The sequence below is a fragment of the Heliconius melpomene genome, chromosome 7 (genome assembly GCF_056956725.1).
Source record: "Heliconius melpomene rosina isolate 202511_hmr_F chromosome 7, ASM5695672v1, whole genome shotgun sequence".
NCBI classification, from domain to species: domain Eukaryota; kingdom Metazoa; phylum Arthropoda; class Insecta; order Lepidoptera; family Nymphalidae; genus Heliconius; species Heliconius melpomene.
The window spans coordinates 5,155,647-5,174,796 of NC_140395.1; the positions used below are offsets into that span (position 1 = coordinate 5,155,647).

General features: G+C 33.1%; 2 protein-coding genes across 3 annotated transcripts; one reads left to right on the forward strand and one right to left on the reverse strand.

Annotated features, from left to right (window-relative positions):
* Nucleotides 1-137: 137 nt before the first annotated feature.
* Aps (diphosphoinositol polyphosphate phosphohydrolase 1 Aps) lies at nucleotides 138-5,467 on the reverse strand. The gene is made up of 3 exons (XM_085188399.1): nucleotides 5,016-5,467; nucleotides 4,785-4,940; nucleotides 138-3,109 (listed from the first exon to the last, which is right to left on the reverse strand). Exons 1-3 carry the CDS (start codon nucleotides 5,112-5,114, stop codon nucleotides 2,900-2,902), a joined length of 465 nt encoding a protein of 154 aa, XP_085044525.1. The 5' UTR covers nucleotides 5,115-5,467; the 3' UTR covers nucleotides 138-2,899.
* A 292-nt stretch (nucleotides 5,468-5,759) lies between these two features.
* Nucleotides 5,760-13,252, forward strand: mars (guanylate kinase-associated family member mars). Of its 2 annotated transcripts, XM_085188059.1 has the most exons (9): nucleotides 5,760-5,964; nucleotides 6,184-6,272; nucleotides 6,433-7,339; nucleotides 9,134-9,276; nucleotides 9,843-10,001; nucleotides 10,484-10,643; nucleotides 10,750-10,973; nucleotides 11,595-11,663; nucleotides 12,630-13,252. In XM_085188059.1, exons 1-9 carry the CDS (start codon nucleotides 5,961-5,963, stop codon nucleotides 13,089-13,091), a joined length of 2,217 nt encoding a protein of 738 aa, XP_085044185.1. In that variant the 5' UTR covers nucleotides 5,760-5,960; the 3' UTR covers nucleotides 13,092-13,252. The 2 variants fall into 2 exon arrangements, with proteins under 2 accessions (XP_085044185.1, XP_085044186.1); XM_085188060.1 differs by lacking the exon at nucleotides 11,595-11,663.
* Nucleotides 13,253-19,150: the final 5,898 nt, after the last annotated feature.

Here is a 19,150-nt window from a genome sequence, read left to right on the forward strand (position 1 = left end):
AAACATGAAATATTTAATATTATTACTCTAGTTTTTATTAGATTTCATCTAGTTTCTTCGTAATTTAGGAGGTAAAAAACGTACTTGTCTTTTAACATTCTAAAAAGGGGATCAAAGGCAACACAATAAACAAGACCTTTCAGAAGAGCAATATAAAATTTATTTTTTAAACTCATTGACAAATATTAAAAAAGATCAAAATATTTTTTAAAATAAAAAAAAACAAATATGGAGATTGTATGTCTTTTCGTTTTAATGCTAACAAATTAAAAAAAAATACATTTATTCCGTTGTTGTATAAAAATATGCGTAAAAATAGAGAAAAATGATGTTACAAATTACGTGTTGATTGTTGCCCAAAGCTTTATAAGATATGGTGAAGCTGTAGACATGTTGCAGTACCGTCTTTGCTCTTACACTATACAGTACTACTATACAGAGCGTTTTTGTCAGCACCACTTTGAATGACACCACAGTTTTAACTACTCTATAAAAGCCTAATACAATTTTTAAAAGAAGTCGGTTAAAAAATGTCCAAAAATGAAAGTTTCTTTTTGAAACAACATAAATAATAAAATTATCGCTGTAAAATAAAACACATTTGTTAAGGACGACGCACGCACACATAAACCTATGCACACGCCTCATTCCGAAATCGTGTCTTAGATATTGGCGATAAAGTTCAAAGTTGGTTAACCTTTAGTAGTGTTTTTGTAGTAGAAGTGTTAACGTTATTGGTATCTATGCGTAACTGCGTCACACGAAATACAGATATGGGTAAACATCGTGAAATGAAAAAGAATATTCTACGTCTAAACTGTTGAGGTATCTTGATTAATTTCTTTAGGTATGGGTTTGAAATATTTTACCCTATATGCTGTTCCCGTAAAAGGAGCGCTGACGCTTCCACCCGTATATATATATATATATATATAAACATATATTACTACCTTTAAAAATAACTAAAAACTATTTAAAAATCCGATTATATACAACATATTTTTTTATTACCTTAATGCTGTATCCCCCATACAGCTGGGATAGGCAGATTGAATCTAGTTAAGACAGAAGACACTTCAACGTTCAAGCAATTCCTCGCCTATTTTTGAGATGTGTACTGAATGGAGGAACTAAACGCAGTACTTTAGCTTCGTACCCAAGCATTCCGGAGGAATGAAAATAATTCATTTCCCCGAGTGGGGATCGAACTCACAACCGTTGCGGCTTAAAGTCATACGCCAACAAATATACGCAAAATTAATTTTATTCTATAATCATTTCCGATGTGTTGTAATGTCACAAATTTTTAAAGGCAGTTTGACATTTCATGCATATTTTATTTTTAATGTTAAAATAATTTAAAACTAACAACTATAGCACATTATAAATTTAAATTACACATTTAATCTCTTATTTTTCATTCCATTGATGTTTAGCTTTATTAAAATTAATTACTTATTACAGCTAATTTAATGTTTTTCATTTTAATGTAATTGTTCACAGTATTATTGCAAATAATAGTGTGTAAGTTATTTTTACAGATTATATTTTTAAATTTTTTATAAGAAAGTGAACTGTACCTATTATTCCTGAATGTAAGCATTTTGCATTGTGGAAGTGACAGCACCACATCAAATGAAACTACACTTTTAACTACTCTTATAAAAGTCTAATACAATTAAAAATATTTTTTCCCAAAAATGAAAGTTTTTTTTTTCAAACACAATAAATACAAATGGTTGTTTCCACAACGATAATTTTTATTGTTGTCAAATAAAACACCATTTGTAAGGACGAAACACGCACATATAAACCTATCAAAGGGACACCACCGCACACGCCTCATTCCGAAATCGAGTCGTAGGAATTGGCGAAAAAGTTCAAAATTGTTCAAATTTTAGTAGTATTTTTACATTAGTAAGTGTTTACGTAATTGGTATCTATGCGTAACTGCGTCACATTAAGTACAAATATGGATAAACATCGTGAAACGAAGAAAAAAATTATGTCTAAACTGTTGAGGCATCTTGATTAATTTCTTTAGGTAATATTTTACCATTATTTTTTATTTTGAAATAATTTATCCTATATGTAAATGGTTCGCTGACACTTCCACCTGTATAATGATATAACATAATAGATAAATGCCATTAAATTATACACGAAAAAATAAAATTTTTGACATAGCTTATTATAAATATTTTTAAATATTTAATCTGAATCTCAAGAAAAATAAAATATATAACATTTTAAATTTCATATACTACATTGTTTCATACATACATACATATGTATGTATAGTAAAAAAAATTAAATTATTTCAGAATTTAAGTTATAATACACACTTGTTCTTTCAAATTGTCACTGAAAGACACAGAAAACTATCATTTTCCATTCATAGGCATACTATTTATAACAAAAAGAGGCGCCATTTGCATACTTCTTCATAACACTTAAGGACATGCTTACATTCACTCTGTTTCATTATAAGAACAATTCAACCATCTCATATAGTATAAGTATAAAATGGCAAATAATAGCTTCATATTGTAATAGACAATGGGCTATAAGAAATGCATGCACATGCAATGCAAATAGCATTGAGTGAGAATCGAACACCTCACCCCTGTGTTCCATTTCCACTGTACCTACATAACATACTTTGTGTAATAGTTAAAAAAAGCATGCCATGATATATTTATAATAGCCATTTTGTGTTTAATATTGAAAAGCTTGACGAAAAATAAATAAAATCATATATATATAAATATCTTCCAACACAATTATTACCAAGAAAACTTTATTAAATAATATTACATTTTCAAGTTTAAGTACCGACAAAAACCAAGACAAGACGGCACTGCATGTACTAAATCTAGTTCCAGACTTAGATTTGGGCTTAGCTGGGGTCCTCAGTTTTTTGCTTGGAGCGCTTCAATTGTTGCAAGTAGTGGCGTTGAATGGGTTTGTGTAAGGCCAGCTGGGCTAGTGCGTCGTCTATGGAGAACCACTGGCGCTTACGGCCCATGAGACGCGAGTCTTCCCACTCGGCCAGCTCTTGGGTGACAGTCATAACATATACCTCTGTTCTGTGTTTGTGCTCTCGGTTCTGGAAGAATTTGTTGTTTTTTTGTTATTTAATATTGTGGCATGAAGTGTAAAAGATTGGGGTAAAGACGACAATTCATATTCCTGAGTGGCGACGAACCCACAGCTCTCGCACAACATTCACACAGTCCAAACCGCACCATGGCAAGAAATTGTAATTATGTCTACAAATTTGACAATTACGTAAAACCTTTCATAATTACGATTGTATGGCCACACATAAGTAATCCAGTTAGCGTTGAAACAAGATAATTACAAAAAGACAATGTAAAAAGCTTATAGGACCAAATAATCATTAAGAACATTATACCTACACAATACTTATGGAAACCTATTAAAAGATTATGAAGATATTAAACAAAGTAATTTTTACATTATTTTTATTGTTTTTCAAATGGCTATTACATTGTAGTAAATAAAATTTTTAAATATTTCTTTTTAAGTTTATATGATGATTTTGAATTTTTGTCTTTTTAAGATTATGGCAGAGGAAACCTGGGAATCTAGTATTAAGACATTCCTACTACGACACTTCTAAGTCACTTGCAACTAACTAATACTTTGTTTACTTGACGCTATCCCAACAAATACACAACATGAACAAATGTATAATTTTATCCTTCTATCTTCCTCGCCCCTTCATTCATAAATAATATAACATAGTAATTAATTGTATTGTATTGATTGTATTCTATCATTAATATTGACAAAAATATGATAAAAGGTGATTTAACATATTTTTCTCAGTATTTTTTAAGTTTCTATTATGAATTACTATAATTTAATTTTAATTTTATTGTGAAATGGTAATTTTATTTTTGTAAATTGCTTGTTGTCCTAACTGTCATTTTTGATTGAATTACAATCCATTTGACTGTATTATTTATTTTTGAGAACAGCCTCTGCGCAGAGGTACACACTGTACTGTTCTGTGACTGTAAATGCAAAAGGTTGGTTATTCAATTCCCACTGAAGGAAGTTAAATATTTAATATTTTCATTTCCTCTGATAAAATCAATATGGATATAGACATTTCCTTTAACAAAAAAGAAAACTCTAGGTTTTTTTAACATTTACAGTCAAATGCTTTAACTGCAACAGAATAGCAATTTTTATGATTGTAAAATAATAAAAGAAGTTATAAATAAAGCTAAAAATAAATTGTAAATAATGCAATTACTAATTATAGCAACATGAATAGTTTATTAACCTTCATACTATATATATTTGTATATATGGTACAAAGGTTAATAAACTATTGCATAAGCTATCAAATTTCAATCACTTAAGCAATTTGTTTATCCTTAACTTGAATCAAAATGTTTACCACAGAGGTTAATATTTCATAATTAAATGTGCAATATAAACATGTGATATGTTATTTCAATTTTTTACATTATAATATTAATTTTTATGTTAATAAAAATGTCCAAGTTGAATATGTGATGAAAAGCTGTTAATATATTTTTCATTCATTAAAAGAAACAATCAAAAATGTTTTGGTTGTGTTATTTAACTTGTTTATAATAATCATAATTAACTTTGTAGCAATAAGCACAGCCATAACGCTGTATTTCGCAACCAAACTTTTTAGCAACATATGGGGTCAATGTTGACATGTCTTTGTGCTGTCAAGAGGTTATGACATACAAAGTGTTAATTTCTCATACAATTACCTCAAAAACCCCGAGGCATCTGCCCAGCTTGCCAATGACGCCGGCCTCCTCCAGGACCTCACGCATGGCCGTTACCGACGGTTCCTCCTCCGGTTCTACGCCGCCGCCCGGCACGATCCAATTGTCAGGCCGACGCGAGGACGTCACAAGCAACACCTACGCACAAAACACAGTATAGCAACTTAAATCACATTACCATCACTGATAATTAAGTGTAAAATCAACACTAACCTCCGTTTCGGCGTCCGACCGCACGCAAATACAAGCCGCACGGCGCCTAAACCCTTCGTCGTCGTATATCCGTATCGAATTGGGCTTCTCTTTGACCATTTCGATAATACACGTAAACACGAACAAAACAGACGTTTAGAAACGAAAAGCAGACATCAAACGAAAAGTAAATTATCAACCGAACAAAATAATTTAGTGATCAACAAACGCCATAACCGAAGTAGCCTAAGATAAACGTATCCATTTTCGACTAATTTATGAGTTACACAATGTACATATAAAACGTAACTAAAATAACAATAACACTACGATTAGAGCAATATTTCAGCTATAACTAGCTATCGATAGCGTATTTCAAGCCCATGTTGAATGGTGCCTGACGTTTTCTCTGGGAAAATCGAAATAGGTTTTGGAAAGCAATTACGACGAGTCTATCAGCTGACAGCCGGAAGCTACAACTAGTGTTGCCATCTCTAATGCTCTCTGTTTTTATCCGGTCTACATTAGAAATAGAAAGTTTACAATAAAAATTCGATACGATGCGATGTTGTGGTCAAATAAAAATTATCACAAAAAATTTTGCTCTAAATATGTATTCAAAGCATGAAAAGAAGATTTTATAAAAAATGTCACAATATTAGGCTAGGCATTTAACAATATTATTGACAATAATATTGTGTGTATTTGGCTAGTCGATGGTCACCACACACTATTAGATATAGATTATAGACTATTGAGTAAAGAGGCATTGTCTATGAACGATGGTGTTTAAAGAAAGAATTTCGACAGTTACATATTTGAAATAGTGCGTTCTTTGTTTAATATATTTCCTCTACATAACGTGAAATTGGCGAAGTGATATTTGCTCAACAGGCACGCTTGGAACGCCATAATATAAGAACCATACCATACCATATTTTCCCTTTCTTTTTCAGATTCTATCTAATGGGTAAATATTACTTGTAATAAGTTTATTATGTTTATACAAACTCTTAATAATATCCTCCACCTAATTAATAAATTATCATTATCTCATATTGATTTTAGACTATTGAAAGTTAATAAAATCTTAAAAGTTATTCAATTATTAATTTATTCTTTGTATTATATTACGCTTAACTTCACCATTGAAAAATGCTTTTATTCTATTTTCATCAATTATTTACAGAGAATAGTTTTGATTTCGGCAAATTACTGCAGAATAATGAGAAGAAACACAAAAGCAAGCCAATGCAGTTTGTGAGCGTAGCTGGCGGGGTACTGTTCCCAGTTTTATATTAGTTATTTTGCACTCATATAGACCCATTAATTGATCATAACCATGCATGCCATGATTGGCCGCATCTGTATTATACATTACATACTTAAAAAAGAGAGTAATAATATCTTTTATATATAGCCTTTCCCTAATTTACAGATAAAGAAGAGATTGGAGACAAATATTAAAAAGCGAAAAACTTTACGATTATCCGTTTTCGACAAAATCAGAAATATCCCAAGTGCTGAAAGTCCAAATGGTCCAGTCCCCCTATCTTCAACTTTTGATAATACTTTGACAGGTGTACTATCTAAAGTTGAACACAGGCGGATGCAGTTAGAGAAATGGAAGGAAGAAAAGGAGAAAAAGAAGAAAGCAGCTTTGCTGCAAAAGAAAAAGCCCTTTATAGTTGGTGCAGCACATAATGCCCTACAGTTTGTACCTCCACCACCACCATCAAAAATTATGCCGAGTACTTCTGGTTGTGTTACTAGGTCTCAATCATCTAGAATTAATAATAATGTGTCTAAACAAAAGCTCCCTAAAGAAATTAAGCAATCTAAAAATGATCCTCACTCCTTTGCTCCTAAAAATGCAAGTTTCAATCCAATTTTGAAAGATATTATAAAACCAACATTAGAAACTGCTGCTAAAGTAGAAAATAAAAATAAGACAAAAATTTTCATCCAAGAAAAGTGTAAAGTTAAAGCTAATACTAAAAAAGCACCTGTACAACAATATGAGAGAAACTTAAGAAGTAGGCCTGACAAAACAAATAATACTAGGAGCAAGAAAAAAGATGTTAGTCCTGAAGAATATTCTTCAGCCTCGTCAAGTAGTATCAATTCTGGTGCCAAATCTCCTGTAATTCAAATAAAAACATCAAAAGTGGTTACTCCCAAAAAGCCTGTACCGAAAAGTGAATCAAATTCAGAAGAAAAGCTTTGTTCTCCAATGTTGACACCTCAACAGATTGCGGAGGCAGTTAAAAGGATTAGTCCTTGCGTAACTCTGTCTCGTGGCAAAGATAATGCCAGGAAAGAAATTAAAAAGAAAATAGAAGAAGGTATGCCATATTTTAATTATTTAGAGTTTATTTTGATAAACATGATGGAAAAGCATTTTGATAAACAGGATGGAAAAGCAAAAAAAGGAGATGGAAAACTGTAGGCCCAAATGTAAAGAGTTGAGATATAGTCTAAAAATATTTATTTATTTATTTAGGTTTATTCATCTCTACAGTAAGTAGGTGTTTATATGATTATGTTGTTGGTTATTTGGTTTTTACTCTGAAGCAGAGAGGGTAAAAAGCCTCCTCCATCTTTCTCCGTGTTTATTTATTTTGAGCTTTGGTAATCCAATTGGTACCAGCTGTTTTAATGATTTCGTCAATCCATCTTATCCTTTGATGTCCCGTTTGTCTTTTCCAGAGGGGCGAAGCTACTTTGTTTCTTTTGTAGTGTCCATCTATTGTCCTAGTATGTGGCCAGCCCACCACCATTTTAGTGTCATGGCATGTTGCAGAGCATTGTTAAACTTTGTTTTGTTGCATATGTCTATGTTACATGTTCTATCTATTCTTCTTAGTTTCAAGATACTTCTTTCCATTGCATACTGGTAAGATAGTATTTTAACTTAATCTTATTGGAAAATGTCCATGTCTGACTAGCATAGGTTAAGAATGGTAGGATATATGAATCCATAACATTTTCAATTTCAGATTGTAATTTCCCAATACTTTTGTGTCCAATACTTTTTCCATGCTATGTTTATTCATCTGTTAACTTCTTTCTCGTTTCTGTTTTGGCAAATGATATTAGTTTTCTGAGGTAACCTAGGTAAATATCCGGTGACATATTCTTTCTTGTTTCTATCTATATTAATGGGAGTTAGGATGTTGTTGGTCATTATCTTAGTTTTTTGGGTATTCGTTTTGAGTCCTGCTATTTTATTTTCTCTGACAAGATTCTGAAGCATTGTTTCTAATTCTGTAGGAGAATTCACTAAAGAGAGCTATATCGTAAGCAAACCTTAAATGTCTTAGATGTCTATTAGCCAGATTCCTTTGTGTTTCCAGTTCACGTTTTGAAATATATCTTGAAGAACTACTATGAATAACTTGAATGAGAATGCTGCCTTTGTTTTCCATTTGTATTCAACTTACACTTATGGTATATATTTGTTTTATGATATTTATATATTTTTCTTCTATGTTGATATTTTTCAGTGAATTCTGTAATCACTAGCGACGTTAGGGTAGGGCGGCAAAGATGTCTCCTCGCTGCAGTGGCGTAGCTAGGGTATTTGCTGCCCGGTACGGCTTAGGGGACTTGATGCCCTTTAAAATGGTCTAAGATCTAAAAAAAAAAACAAAGTCATCGTCGTCTTTGATATCAAAAAAAAAAAACAAAGTGATCTTAACAACTTTGAAAATAAAATTGCAGAAAACATAGACTTTGAATGCCTAATAAAAGAGTTCGCAGATAGAAAGGCTAGAAAAAGTGAAATTTTATTAGTTTTTGTCATAATTTTTTTTTAAATAGATGGTTATTTCGTTGTACCCATTCCATTTTTTGTATATTATTGAAATGTAGTTAGGGGGCGCCGAAAAAATTTCGCCCAGGGCGCCGGTAGTGCTAAACCGGCACTGTCTGTAATGGTATAGAATACTTTTTAATAGTTTGTTTTGTTAGTGTTGTTTACGTTGTTGTGACTCCGATTGGCATTTTTTGTTGGTTTCTCGCTCGGCGATAGAGTGGATTTTGGGACGAAAAATATATTGATTTTTCGTTCTTGTTTTACTCTACTAATGATACATGAACTTTAAAATGTAAATATCTATATTTCTTCAATTTTCTAGGCCTCTTAGGTGACGATTTATGTGAAATGGACAGTGTAGAGATTTTCCGAAGACAGATGGACTCTGAAATGAAAAGAATGACTGAGATGTGCGAAACTTGGGAGAAGATCTCCGAACAGATGCAGTTGCCGGATACTGTGCAAGTAAGTTGATATATTTCGTTTATTTTTGACTTTACCCTGTTTCTTGGATATAAAAGTGTAGGCAAAAGAAACTTCTTTTATACTTCGTACATTCGTTTGTTTTCCTTTGCTTTACTTTGCCGCCAATACCTACGACTCGATTTCGTAAATGAGGCGTGTGCGGTGGTGCGTCGTTTATTGATAATTTTATTAATTATTTTGTTTGAAAAAATAACTTTTTCGTTTTTGGCAAAAACTCTTTTGTTTTAATTGTATCAGGCTTTTATAGAGTAGTTGAAATTGTGGTTTCATGGAAAGTTGTAATGACAAAAACACTTTTAAGTCTGTATGCTGTAAAGATAGATTTTTATTTTATAAGTTAAAGCAGTAATTTAACTGGATATCTTTTTGGTTTCTCTCTCTTTTAAACAAACCCAAGGGGTAAATTAAATTGATTCTTTATATGTGAATAAAATACGCAACTGTTACAGCACTACAACTGCCTAAAAACAATAAAAATAATTATTAAATTTAACTACTAAAACATTAAAGACAAGTATATAAACATAAAAGATATATGTTTATAGGAAGCAATATTATCAGCAATAGGGCAAGCGAGGCTGCTCATGTCGCAGAAATTACAACAGTTTGCCTCCCTCCTTCTGCGATGCCAGTGCCCGGAGCCTGGCCAAGCCTTGGTTACCCCTGGAGATCTGCATGGTTTCTGGGATATGGTGTTTATGCAGGTGATATATACGATGCAAATTCTAAGCAATTGGCACATAAATATAACTTTTCAATACAAACCAGTATTTCCATATATTACCTTCTATGTTCAATCAAACACTCCAGCTTTATAAAATTTATATAGATTTAAAAACCTAAAAAAAAGTTGATGATATGTTTTTTAACATTTTTTATAAAGTGTTATACCACATTTAGGATTTTGAGTGGCGGAACTCAAGAACTCTTGGTTATGTTTTCGAGACGATGAAATTAATGTTAAAAAATTACGACTGTTCAAGTGTTCTAAAACAATTAAGTTCATATATCAAGCCATGTCGAAATTAATATGTAAATTTTATAACAATTTATGATATTTATAGTGAGTTGTAAATATGTTAAATACTCCTATCTTCACTCTTGACTGAATTAAATTGCGAAATTCAACCCCGCACATTAATTTTTTTCCCCTTAATAATAATAATATTCTTTTTATATCTAACAGGTAGTAAATGTTGATATGAGATTTAAGAAATTAGAAGACATGAGAGCTCGTGAATGGGCGGAGGAGAAACCAGTGGAGGTCAAAAAGAAACCAGTGCCTAAACCTCTAGTTAACAAAAATAAACCGGCGGCGACCAGCCGCCTAAGGGATATGATTGCTGGTAAGATTTAATAGAAAATAGTAATAATAATAATAAACCCATAGACAACTGTTGATCGCGTTACACCTATATATATAATAACAATCCATTTACCTATTTTTCACAGCGGCAAGAAAAGCAAAGAAAGAACAGTCATACCAAACACCAACCGAAGAACAATCTCAAGAAGAAAAAGATCAAAAGGATCAAAAACATCAAAAGACATTTGAAGCTGGTTTCTTCTGTATACAATCACCAGTGAAGTCACCTACGCCGGCCACTCCGTTGGTAAAGCAGAGTTTGTTGAAAACCGTGTTATCTAGTGAAGCTAAGAAGGCATCAGCTTCAAAGGTATTTAGTATGTTTTAAAATAAATAATGTTAATATATATTTTTTTACAAATATACTTATACATGTATTAATAATAATAATTTTGAATGTTGAGGTCACTATGGTGTAATTAGACAGGATTTCATTGTAAACGCGTTGATTGTGATTTCGATACGCCCATGAGCCTGTTCTGGTAGACAAAGTGCGGCAACATATATTAACCACATTTCAAATTTAAGTCTGTCGTGGAGTGGTGCCACAAGCGTGTGAATGTGAATGTTACGGTTGTGAATTTTATTCCCAGGAAATTAAATATTTAATATATTCATTTTCTCGCTTTGCTCCAATTATTACAATGAAAGTGGTAAATAGAAGTGTCCTAACATACATACAGAGTGATACTAAAAAATGTAATTTTGTCTAAAGCGAAAAATTACTTTAAAACTAACACTACTAACAGTCCAATCTCTACTAATTATTCATTTTCATGCTTTATGACGCTTTACTTATCTAAATCACAAAAACGATTGTATGAAAGCTATTCCCCTAGTTGAATTTGAACCTGCACCCCTATTTCATTATAAACATATTAATAATCATATAATAATTTACCAAAGCTAATATGTACATATGTCATGTCAGAACGCTGCATCATATGCCATGCTTCGGGCTTCACTTATTGGGAAGAATGTAGAGAACGAAGTTTTTGATGTAAGTAATAATAACTGTCTAAAAATTTTTATAAATAATCTCTGTACATGGAAGATATATGAAACAATCTATTGTGGGGGCAGATTATCAACTGAAAACAATATATTTTTTAAATTGAATTGGCTAAAACTTTAGTTTTCAATGTTTAGGTATGATTTATACTTTTTAGAAAACATATAAAAAAAGTTTGAACGTTGCGGGATATGAACCTGCACCTTTTCAAAACCGTCCAAACGCTCTGATCGGTAAGCCATACGTTCTCATCAAGCTATATCGAAATCCTAATATGCTTGTTACAACTTTCCCAGTTTTTTCCTAGTTTCTCTTCGGAAATTGGAACTTCTGGAACCTAGTGTAAAAACACCGCTGGATACAGCGTGCAGCAAAAAAAAATTGACATTTTATTCAATCCCATATTTATATTTCATTATCATTCAAGCTTCGTTTATTATCTGTTAACTTTACCAACATGCTTGTCATGCATGCTTAAATAACGTATAAACTCCTAGCATTATTTTTTGTTAAGATATAAATGATTTGTACGTACGTATTTGTATAAGTTGCACTTTTTTGTACATTATAAAAAATTATGACAATGTAATATTGAACTACTAATATTGGAATTTTGGTTGCATCATGTTTGGAAGCCACACATTTGTGTGGGCATACAGAAACTAAAAATATATATTTTTAGCTTCACATTGTATCTCGCACATAGGAGGGTAGGCAGAGGGAATCTGGGAATCTAGTATTAGGACACTCCTATATAGATACTTCAGTTCCCTATTTTGTGACGAATTGTTGAGGCATCGTCTCGTTACCAGAGTGAGGAAATAAATATATTAAATATGTCAATTCCCTCGATTGGAAATCGATCCCACAATCGTTGGGGTTACAATTTTCTACTTAAGCCCCTGGCCACGAGGGTCTTAAGCCTAGTATAGTAAATGTACTTTCTATTTATAGGATCCCACACCCTTAACGCCTATCAACTTAACTGCTACACCATGCCGAAGCATACTAAAATCAAACCAAAAATCATCAAAAAAATCAATGAAAGTAGTCCTCTTTGATGAATTCGATGAAGATATACAAGAAACTACAAAAGATATACAAAAGTTCAAAAAAGAAGAAAGCAAAGATCATAATATAGATAGTGAGCTATTTTCTATGGATACAGAAGAAAAAGAGAACAAATCAAGAAGGAAACCTAAATCAACAAGACAAGATGCTATGGAAGGTAGTCCAATTATGACAAGAAGTAGACGTAAAAGTAACCAAGAAGTAGATAAAAATATCCAAGAATCACACAAAAAAGATAAAAGTAGACGTAAAAGTATCCAAGTGCCAAACGAAAAAGAGAAGTTGCAAGAAGTGAATGTAGACGTTCAAACCCCTAGAAGATCGAGAAAAAGTGTTCAATTGTAATATGTGTTTGTTTTTTGTAAATAAGCCTAAAGTTATTGTTTTGTGTATGATTTAATAAATATTACTATAATTATGGTTTTAACGAATAGGGATGTGACATGTTGTATTAAATATGTATGAGAAATTTGATTACATAATTAAATAAAGATATTATTATCTTATCTTATTATTATTTTTAATAAAATGGTAATTGAAATCTCTATGTGGCTGTAAGAATGGACTTGAACATGTATTAAAATTATATTAAAAATCACAATGAATAAAAAAATCTAAAGTAAGTAAAAAAATTACAAACAATAAAAAAAAATTGTTTTATAGTTTGGAAATTTTAGACACAAAACATATATTTTTTGAGGCCAGTCGTCGTGCAGGGGTACAAAGTATGACTGCAAACGCGACTGGTTGTGGGTTCGATCCCCATTTGAGGATATAAAAAATAAAATGTATATTTTTATTATTTCGCTCTGATGTCGTGGCAAAGCGCGGCGTTGAGTTCCACCAGTAAACGCGCAATGCCTCCAGAATTCGGCGGAAAGTGGGAAACGAAGGGTCTTACATTAGGTTCCCTCTGCCTGCCCAGCTAAAATAAGGGCAATAATGAGGATATTTTATTAATAATGTTAATCTATTTTATCTATATTTATGATTATTGCGTCAAGACATTACGCTACTTTGATTTGCTTAGAACATTTCATTATTTCTCCTGCCATTTCAAAGAATTTGTTAGATTGTAACAATAATGTACGAAATGATAATTTAGAAGTAAGGGCGGCAAAAACTAACCATCCTACAGCTTAAAAATGTGTGTCTGTAAGGCCTCTAGGGTCTGTTTCCACTCGCGGATAAGTATTAATATAATTTCTTCTTGTTCTGGTGACAAAACAAAGCGCGCTGTTCGTGTTCCACCGGTCTACATGTAATATCTCAAAAAAAAAAGACTACGAGGGTAACTGTACTAGGTTCCCCCTGCGTTCACCTCTACGTATGCGGAATGCAAGAATACAAAAAATAACACAAACAAACCTAAAGGTATCGAGCCCCAAAATCTTCCAACATCCCTGCACTACAATATTTCGTCGTGTATCATACAAATGTATCATGAATGAAGGCAGAAGCGAGCCAACTCGTGTTAAGATAAGTTCATCTGGCGACTTTACTACTGCCCTATTTAGCGTTCTGCCAAATTGCTACCAAGGATACTATGTTCCTAGATATGGTGTGGAAATATTGAAAATCATGGTGGTGTGGAATTATTATATTCTAGGCACGTTCGTAGGGACACAAAGTGTGACCGTAAACGCGACTGGTTGTGGGTTAGATCCCCACCCGAAACTAAATTATTGTTATATTTCCATTTACGTTTATATTTCCATTTCTTCGCTCTGGTATCGGGGCAAATCGCGGTGTTGAATTCCGCCACATGCCTACAGAATTCGGCCAAAAATGGGGAATAAAGTGTCTTAGCTCTAAGTTCCCCTATGCCCACTCTCTTGTCGGTAGTTTTATTAAGATACTAGATATATACTCGTAAGGTTTATATTGTAATATAAAACTGCTGATACAAATTTTTCATATTCTACATCCTCGTTTTGGACAAAGTCCAATCGTGGCTTAAAAGGCAGTGTTATGTGTAGATTCCAGTAAAGATGGTGGCGGGCCGGCAGTTTGTGTGACCAGTTTCAAATTGGATTGCTGTAACTTGTACTTTTCGTTTCTAATCTACATATGGGGTTGCATGTATGAATTTTGGCGGAATTTTAAAAGGGAGTTGGTATTTTCATTGTAATTTGGTTCGTTTATTTAATAGTCATTTAATAGCATATATGTCTTACAGACAGGCAGAGGGAACCTAATGTTAGAACACTCTGTTCTCCATACCTAATTTCAAGATATTGCGTGTTCAGTGGCAATACCACGCTTTGTTTCCAGACCCTGGAATTGATTGACTGGAAATCAAATCTACAACCATGGCGTTTTCAGTCAGGCGCCGTGCGCCGCGCCGGCCTCAGTCTAAAAGCTAATCGGCAATGGGACATGTAATTAAAAACATCATTCATAATAATAATTAGACCGCGCCGGACCGAGGGTGTTTCGCAGGTTCGGTTTACGTAAATCTATGCAAATTTAGGCTAAAGCCGACCTGTAATGGCGGGCAATTAGACCTTGTTTCAGCACCAAAATAAGCTTTTATAGTAGCGTGCACACTATCGCTTGTTCTTTTTTTAAAGCTTTTATTTAAAGACATCCTTAGGTTCTGTATTAAAACTGATTTTTGATGCTGATTACTGACTTTATATTTAAATAGTTAAATATAAGAAAAATAGTGAAGTGTGAGTCGGCCTCGCCCGCCGATGCGACGCTTCCATAATATTTTCAGGATTGTAGGTCATTGGGTACTTATAGAACTTGACAAAGTTAAGTTTGCGAGAGTATGCACATATTTTGTATGAAATGAAGTACAAATATAAGTTTGTAATAATATTTGAAATATCTATACTTAAGTTATAACTTTTATATATTCTCACCTCATGCTAAACTTGATAACAATACATAAATGCTCGTATCTTTTGATTGCATTTACTTAGAAGCTCGATTTTTCTATGCTCTAAAGTCTAGAGAGGCCGTAGATTATATTGATTTCAGCTTGATACCTACCTACCCATTCTCGTCATAAATGGTCTTAACTAAACTAAAGTCATCCTAATGCTTCCGTGTTTTGCTTTTGAGGAAATCCTAAAAAAAACTGAAATCCTGAAAGCGGAAAGCGCAGTGATGTTCTGTAATACAACGAGTTTTAAAAAAAGTTGACATATAAAGACGTTACGAAAATTGGGCAGTAAGTGGGGAGCTTAACACTATATTCTCTCTGCCCGCTCCGCTATAATCGGTATGTAGCATCAAGCTAAATAAATATAAAAAAACGTTGTGTCTTTAGTCGATAAAATAAAAAAAAAACTTGTAAAATCTGCCTATAATTGTTATATATATATTTAAATATTACTACAATTATTTTTCTAAATACTTTTAGACGATAGTGTGGTATAATTCGTCGCACAGTAAACAATACAGTGATTAGCGCGCCGCGAGCTATTGCGCTTAGTGATTTTGACGTTTAAACTTTCACAACCTCATTATACTTATTTATTATTTATTTTCTATTTTTTTATTTACTTTCACGCTGTATCTCAAACACATCACGGTAGGCAGAGGGAACCCAACGTTAAGACACTCCAACTCTGGTTTTCTGTGACTTCCAATTTCACAGAAAACCAGAAACAATTAAAATGTCATCGTGTTCTCCACTCTCTGCCTGTTCAGATACAATAGGCTATATGAAACTGTACTCTAATGTATCATGGTCAAGGTAAATTACACTCAGTCTTAACTTTCTTGATTTACAGTCCTGTGTCCCCTTGGTGGGGTAGGGGGGCCTCACAGTGTTTCGCAATCGCACTCTGTCCTGGACAATTCCCTTACACATTTGATTCTTCTGCCACTAAAACCTCTGCCTTCAAGTGTGTTTAGGACGGCCATTCCAGCCCAAGCCCGCTTCAATCAATCAGTCAAATCAGCCTATTCGGGTCCACTGCTGGACATAGGCCTATCCCAGGGTGCGCCAAAGTTCCGGATCCTCCGCCTTCCGCATCCAGCAACCTTCTTAGGTCGTCAGCTTGTGGCGCCTTATTTGAAGGACGATCGGCGTCTTGGAGCAGAGGTACGACAGTTTCTCGTTGGAGATCTTATTGGGCCAGTGACACTCAGTTTAACTATATACATACCATCACTGAGGAAATAAAAATAATTAATTTAACTCATCCTCTTTAGGATAGAACCCATTACCATTACCTACAACCTTAGAATTTAGTCAGCTCACATTAAAATAATCTATTTAGTAGCAGAAAATAATTTTCAACACAAAAATGACATAAAGGATTGAAAGTAACCATATTTTCCTCTTTCCACAACATATTTTGAAGGAACATCATCCAATAAAGTTCTAAGGGACATATCTGGTTATATTAATATAATGGGTGACAAGAAAATATTAAAGTTGGTAGGTTAAAATGTTAAAAGTATACCTAAAAATACATACATATATTGACAAAATAAAAATAAATTTATTTATTAGATGATCAGCTTCACGCTGTATCCCGCGCACAGCAGGGTAGGCAGAGGGACCCTAGTGTTAAGACACTCCGTTCTCCACTTTCTGCTGAAAGCAGCGTTTTTTTTTATTAGATATCTTCTCTAAATTTTCTATCTAGGTATGTATTATATTAATATAATTGATCTATAATATCTATTTATTTCAATTTCAGAATTTTCCTTTATTTCTCTAAGTTCTCACTTCTTACCAAATTGCATAATTTTAGGTCCGCGGGATAGGTTTTGATTACACGCCGAATCTTATATTAAATGAGGCAAAAACGAAACAGAAACTCTTTAATTTTTCTTTGCTTCAATTGACTGTAAACCTGTATTAATATCATTTGATATTAATTTCATAAAGATACTTCCATGTGACCTTGAAAAAATGGCCTTTACAGACGGACAGACAGTTAAATGGACAGCGTGATCCTTTAAGGGGTCAATTTTTATTTTAAAGTACGGAACCCTAAAAATATATCTCCCTAAAATATCCCATATATTCAATAAAAAAAAAAAAAAAAAAATATCCCTAAAAGTAAATCCATTCATTTGGACTTTTAGATTCGCGCCAATTTTTTGTATTAAAAAAATACAACTACCCTAATGCAAAGGTCTTAGGGAAGTCACCCTACATACTCGTATAACAGAGTATAGCAAGTTTATTAAAAATTGGATTTACTCAGTGGCACGCGGCTCCTCCATATCAAAATCTTGCGCGAAACTTTATACTTGTAAGGAACTTGGGGGAGAACGCTATTATTATTTGTATTTTTTATGGTATTCACGGTGTTATATTTACAATTATTTCCATACGACCACGAGGGCGAAGTCCCCAGTAAAAGCAACTATATTTTTTTTACCTTCACACACGCTGTATTCCGCACATGGGGAGGGACGCAGTGGGAACCTGGGAACTTAGCGTAAAAACACTCTGCTCCTTTTAAGACGTTCGCCATCGCCAAATTCTCGTGGCTTTGCGTGTTGAGTGGCGAATTCAACATCGCGTTTGCCTCATTATTAGAGCGAGGAAATGAAAATATTAATTTACTTTCCTCAAGTGGGAATCAAATCTATAACAAGTCGAATTAACGTAAAAAAAATTCTCCATATAATACAGAGAATATTTTGATACCTTATATTTTCTTTCTCAACAAAAGAAGTAGTAATACCATCTAGCTAGGGTATATTATATTTTGTTCTCTAATGCAATATTTGCAAATGGACTTAAATTGTTATTTGGAATATGTTGCATATTATCCAGTTCACCCCCGCGAGGGTTTGTATTGTAAATGACGTATTCTATTTATTAATATCAATACAAATAAAGTAATTTTGCAACGGGCTTTCGCTTTTGTTGTCGAGATTTACGTAAAAAAACATATTTATTTATGTTCACACTAGCAGTTACTTGCGACTTCGCTCGCATTGTATAAGGAGAATAAGAATTAATATTATATGACACATGATACACTTTATCAAGTCTATTCCAAGTAATTGTCAGAAGAAGAGAAAACTCTGACCGCAGTAGCAGTACTGAGTCTTTCAAACAAAGAAAACACATACCAACCTATGTGTTCAAACACTAATCTATATATATAAAATCGAAAGGTCACTCACTCATAACGAAATCTCAGAAACTAAAAGTCCTAGAAATCTCAAATTTTGCATAGGAGTTACTTATAGGACGTAGGTGCTCGCTAAGACGGGAATTTGCAATATTCGACTTCTAAGGGGTTGTTTTTGGGGTCGAAAGTTTGTATGAAACTTCGTTACTACAAATGCTAGGAGTGTCAAATTTTGCATAGACGTCACTAGGACGTAGCCATGGAGACAGAAATTAATAATAACATAGTTTACGCGGGTGAAACCGCGAGCGGGCCGCTAGTGTAGTATAAAGACATTCCTTGTCC

Bases quoted from the DNA above. Each gene is read 5' to 3' on its own strand.
- Aps (XM_085188399.1), bottom strand. From the start codon at position 5,114: ATGGTCAAAGAGAAGCCCAATTCGATACGGATATACGACGACGAAGGG. The intron at 4,941-5,015 runs GTTAGTGTTGAT...TTTTGTGCGTAG, and splicing joins GGTCGGACGCCGAAACGGAG to GTGTTGCTTGTGACGTCCTC. The intron at 3,110-4,784 runs GTAATTGTATGA...AAATTCTTCCAG, and splicing joins GATGCCTCGGGGTTTTTGAG to AACCGAGAGCACAAACACAG.
- mars (XM_085188059.1), top strand. The intron at 10,644-10,749 runs GTAAGATTTAAT...TATTTTTCACAG, and splicing joins CCTAAGGGATATGATTGCTG to CGGCAAGAAAAGCAAAGAAA. The intron at 11,664-12,629 runs GTAAGTAATAAT...TTCTATTTATAG, and splicing joins TAGAGAACGAAGTTTTTGAT to GATCCCACACCCTTAACGCC.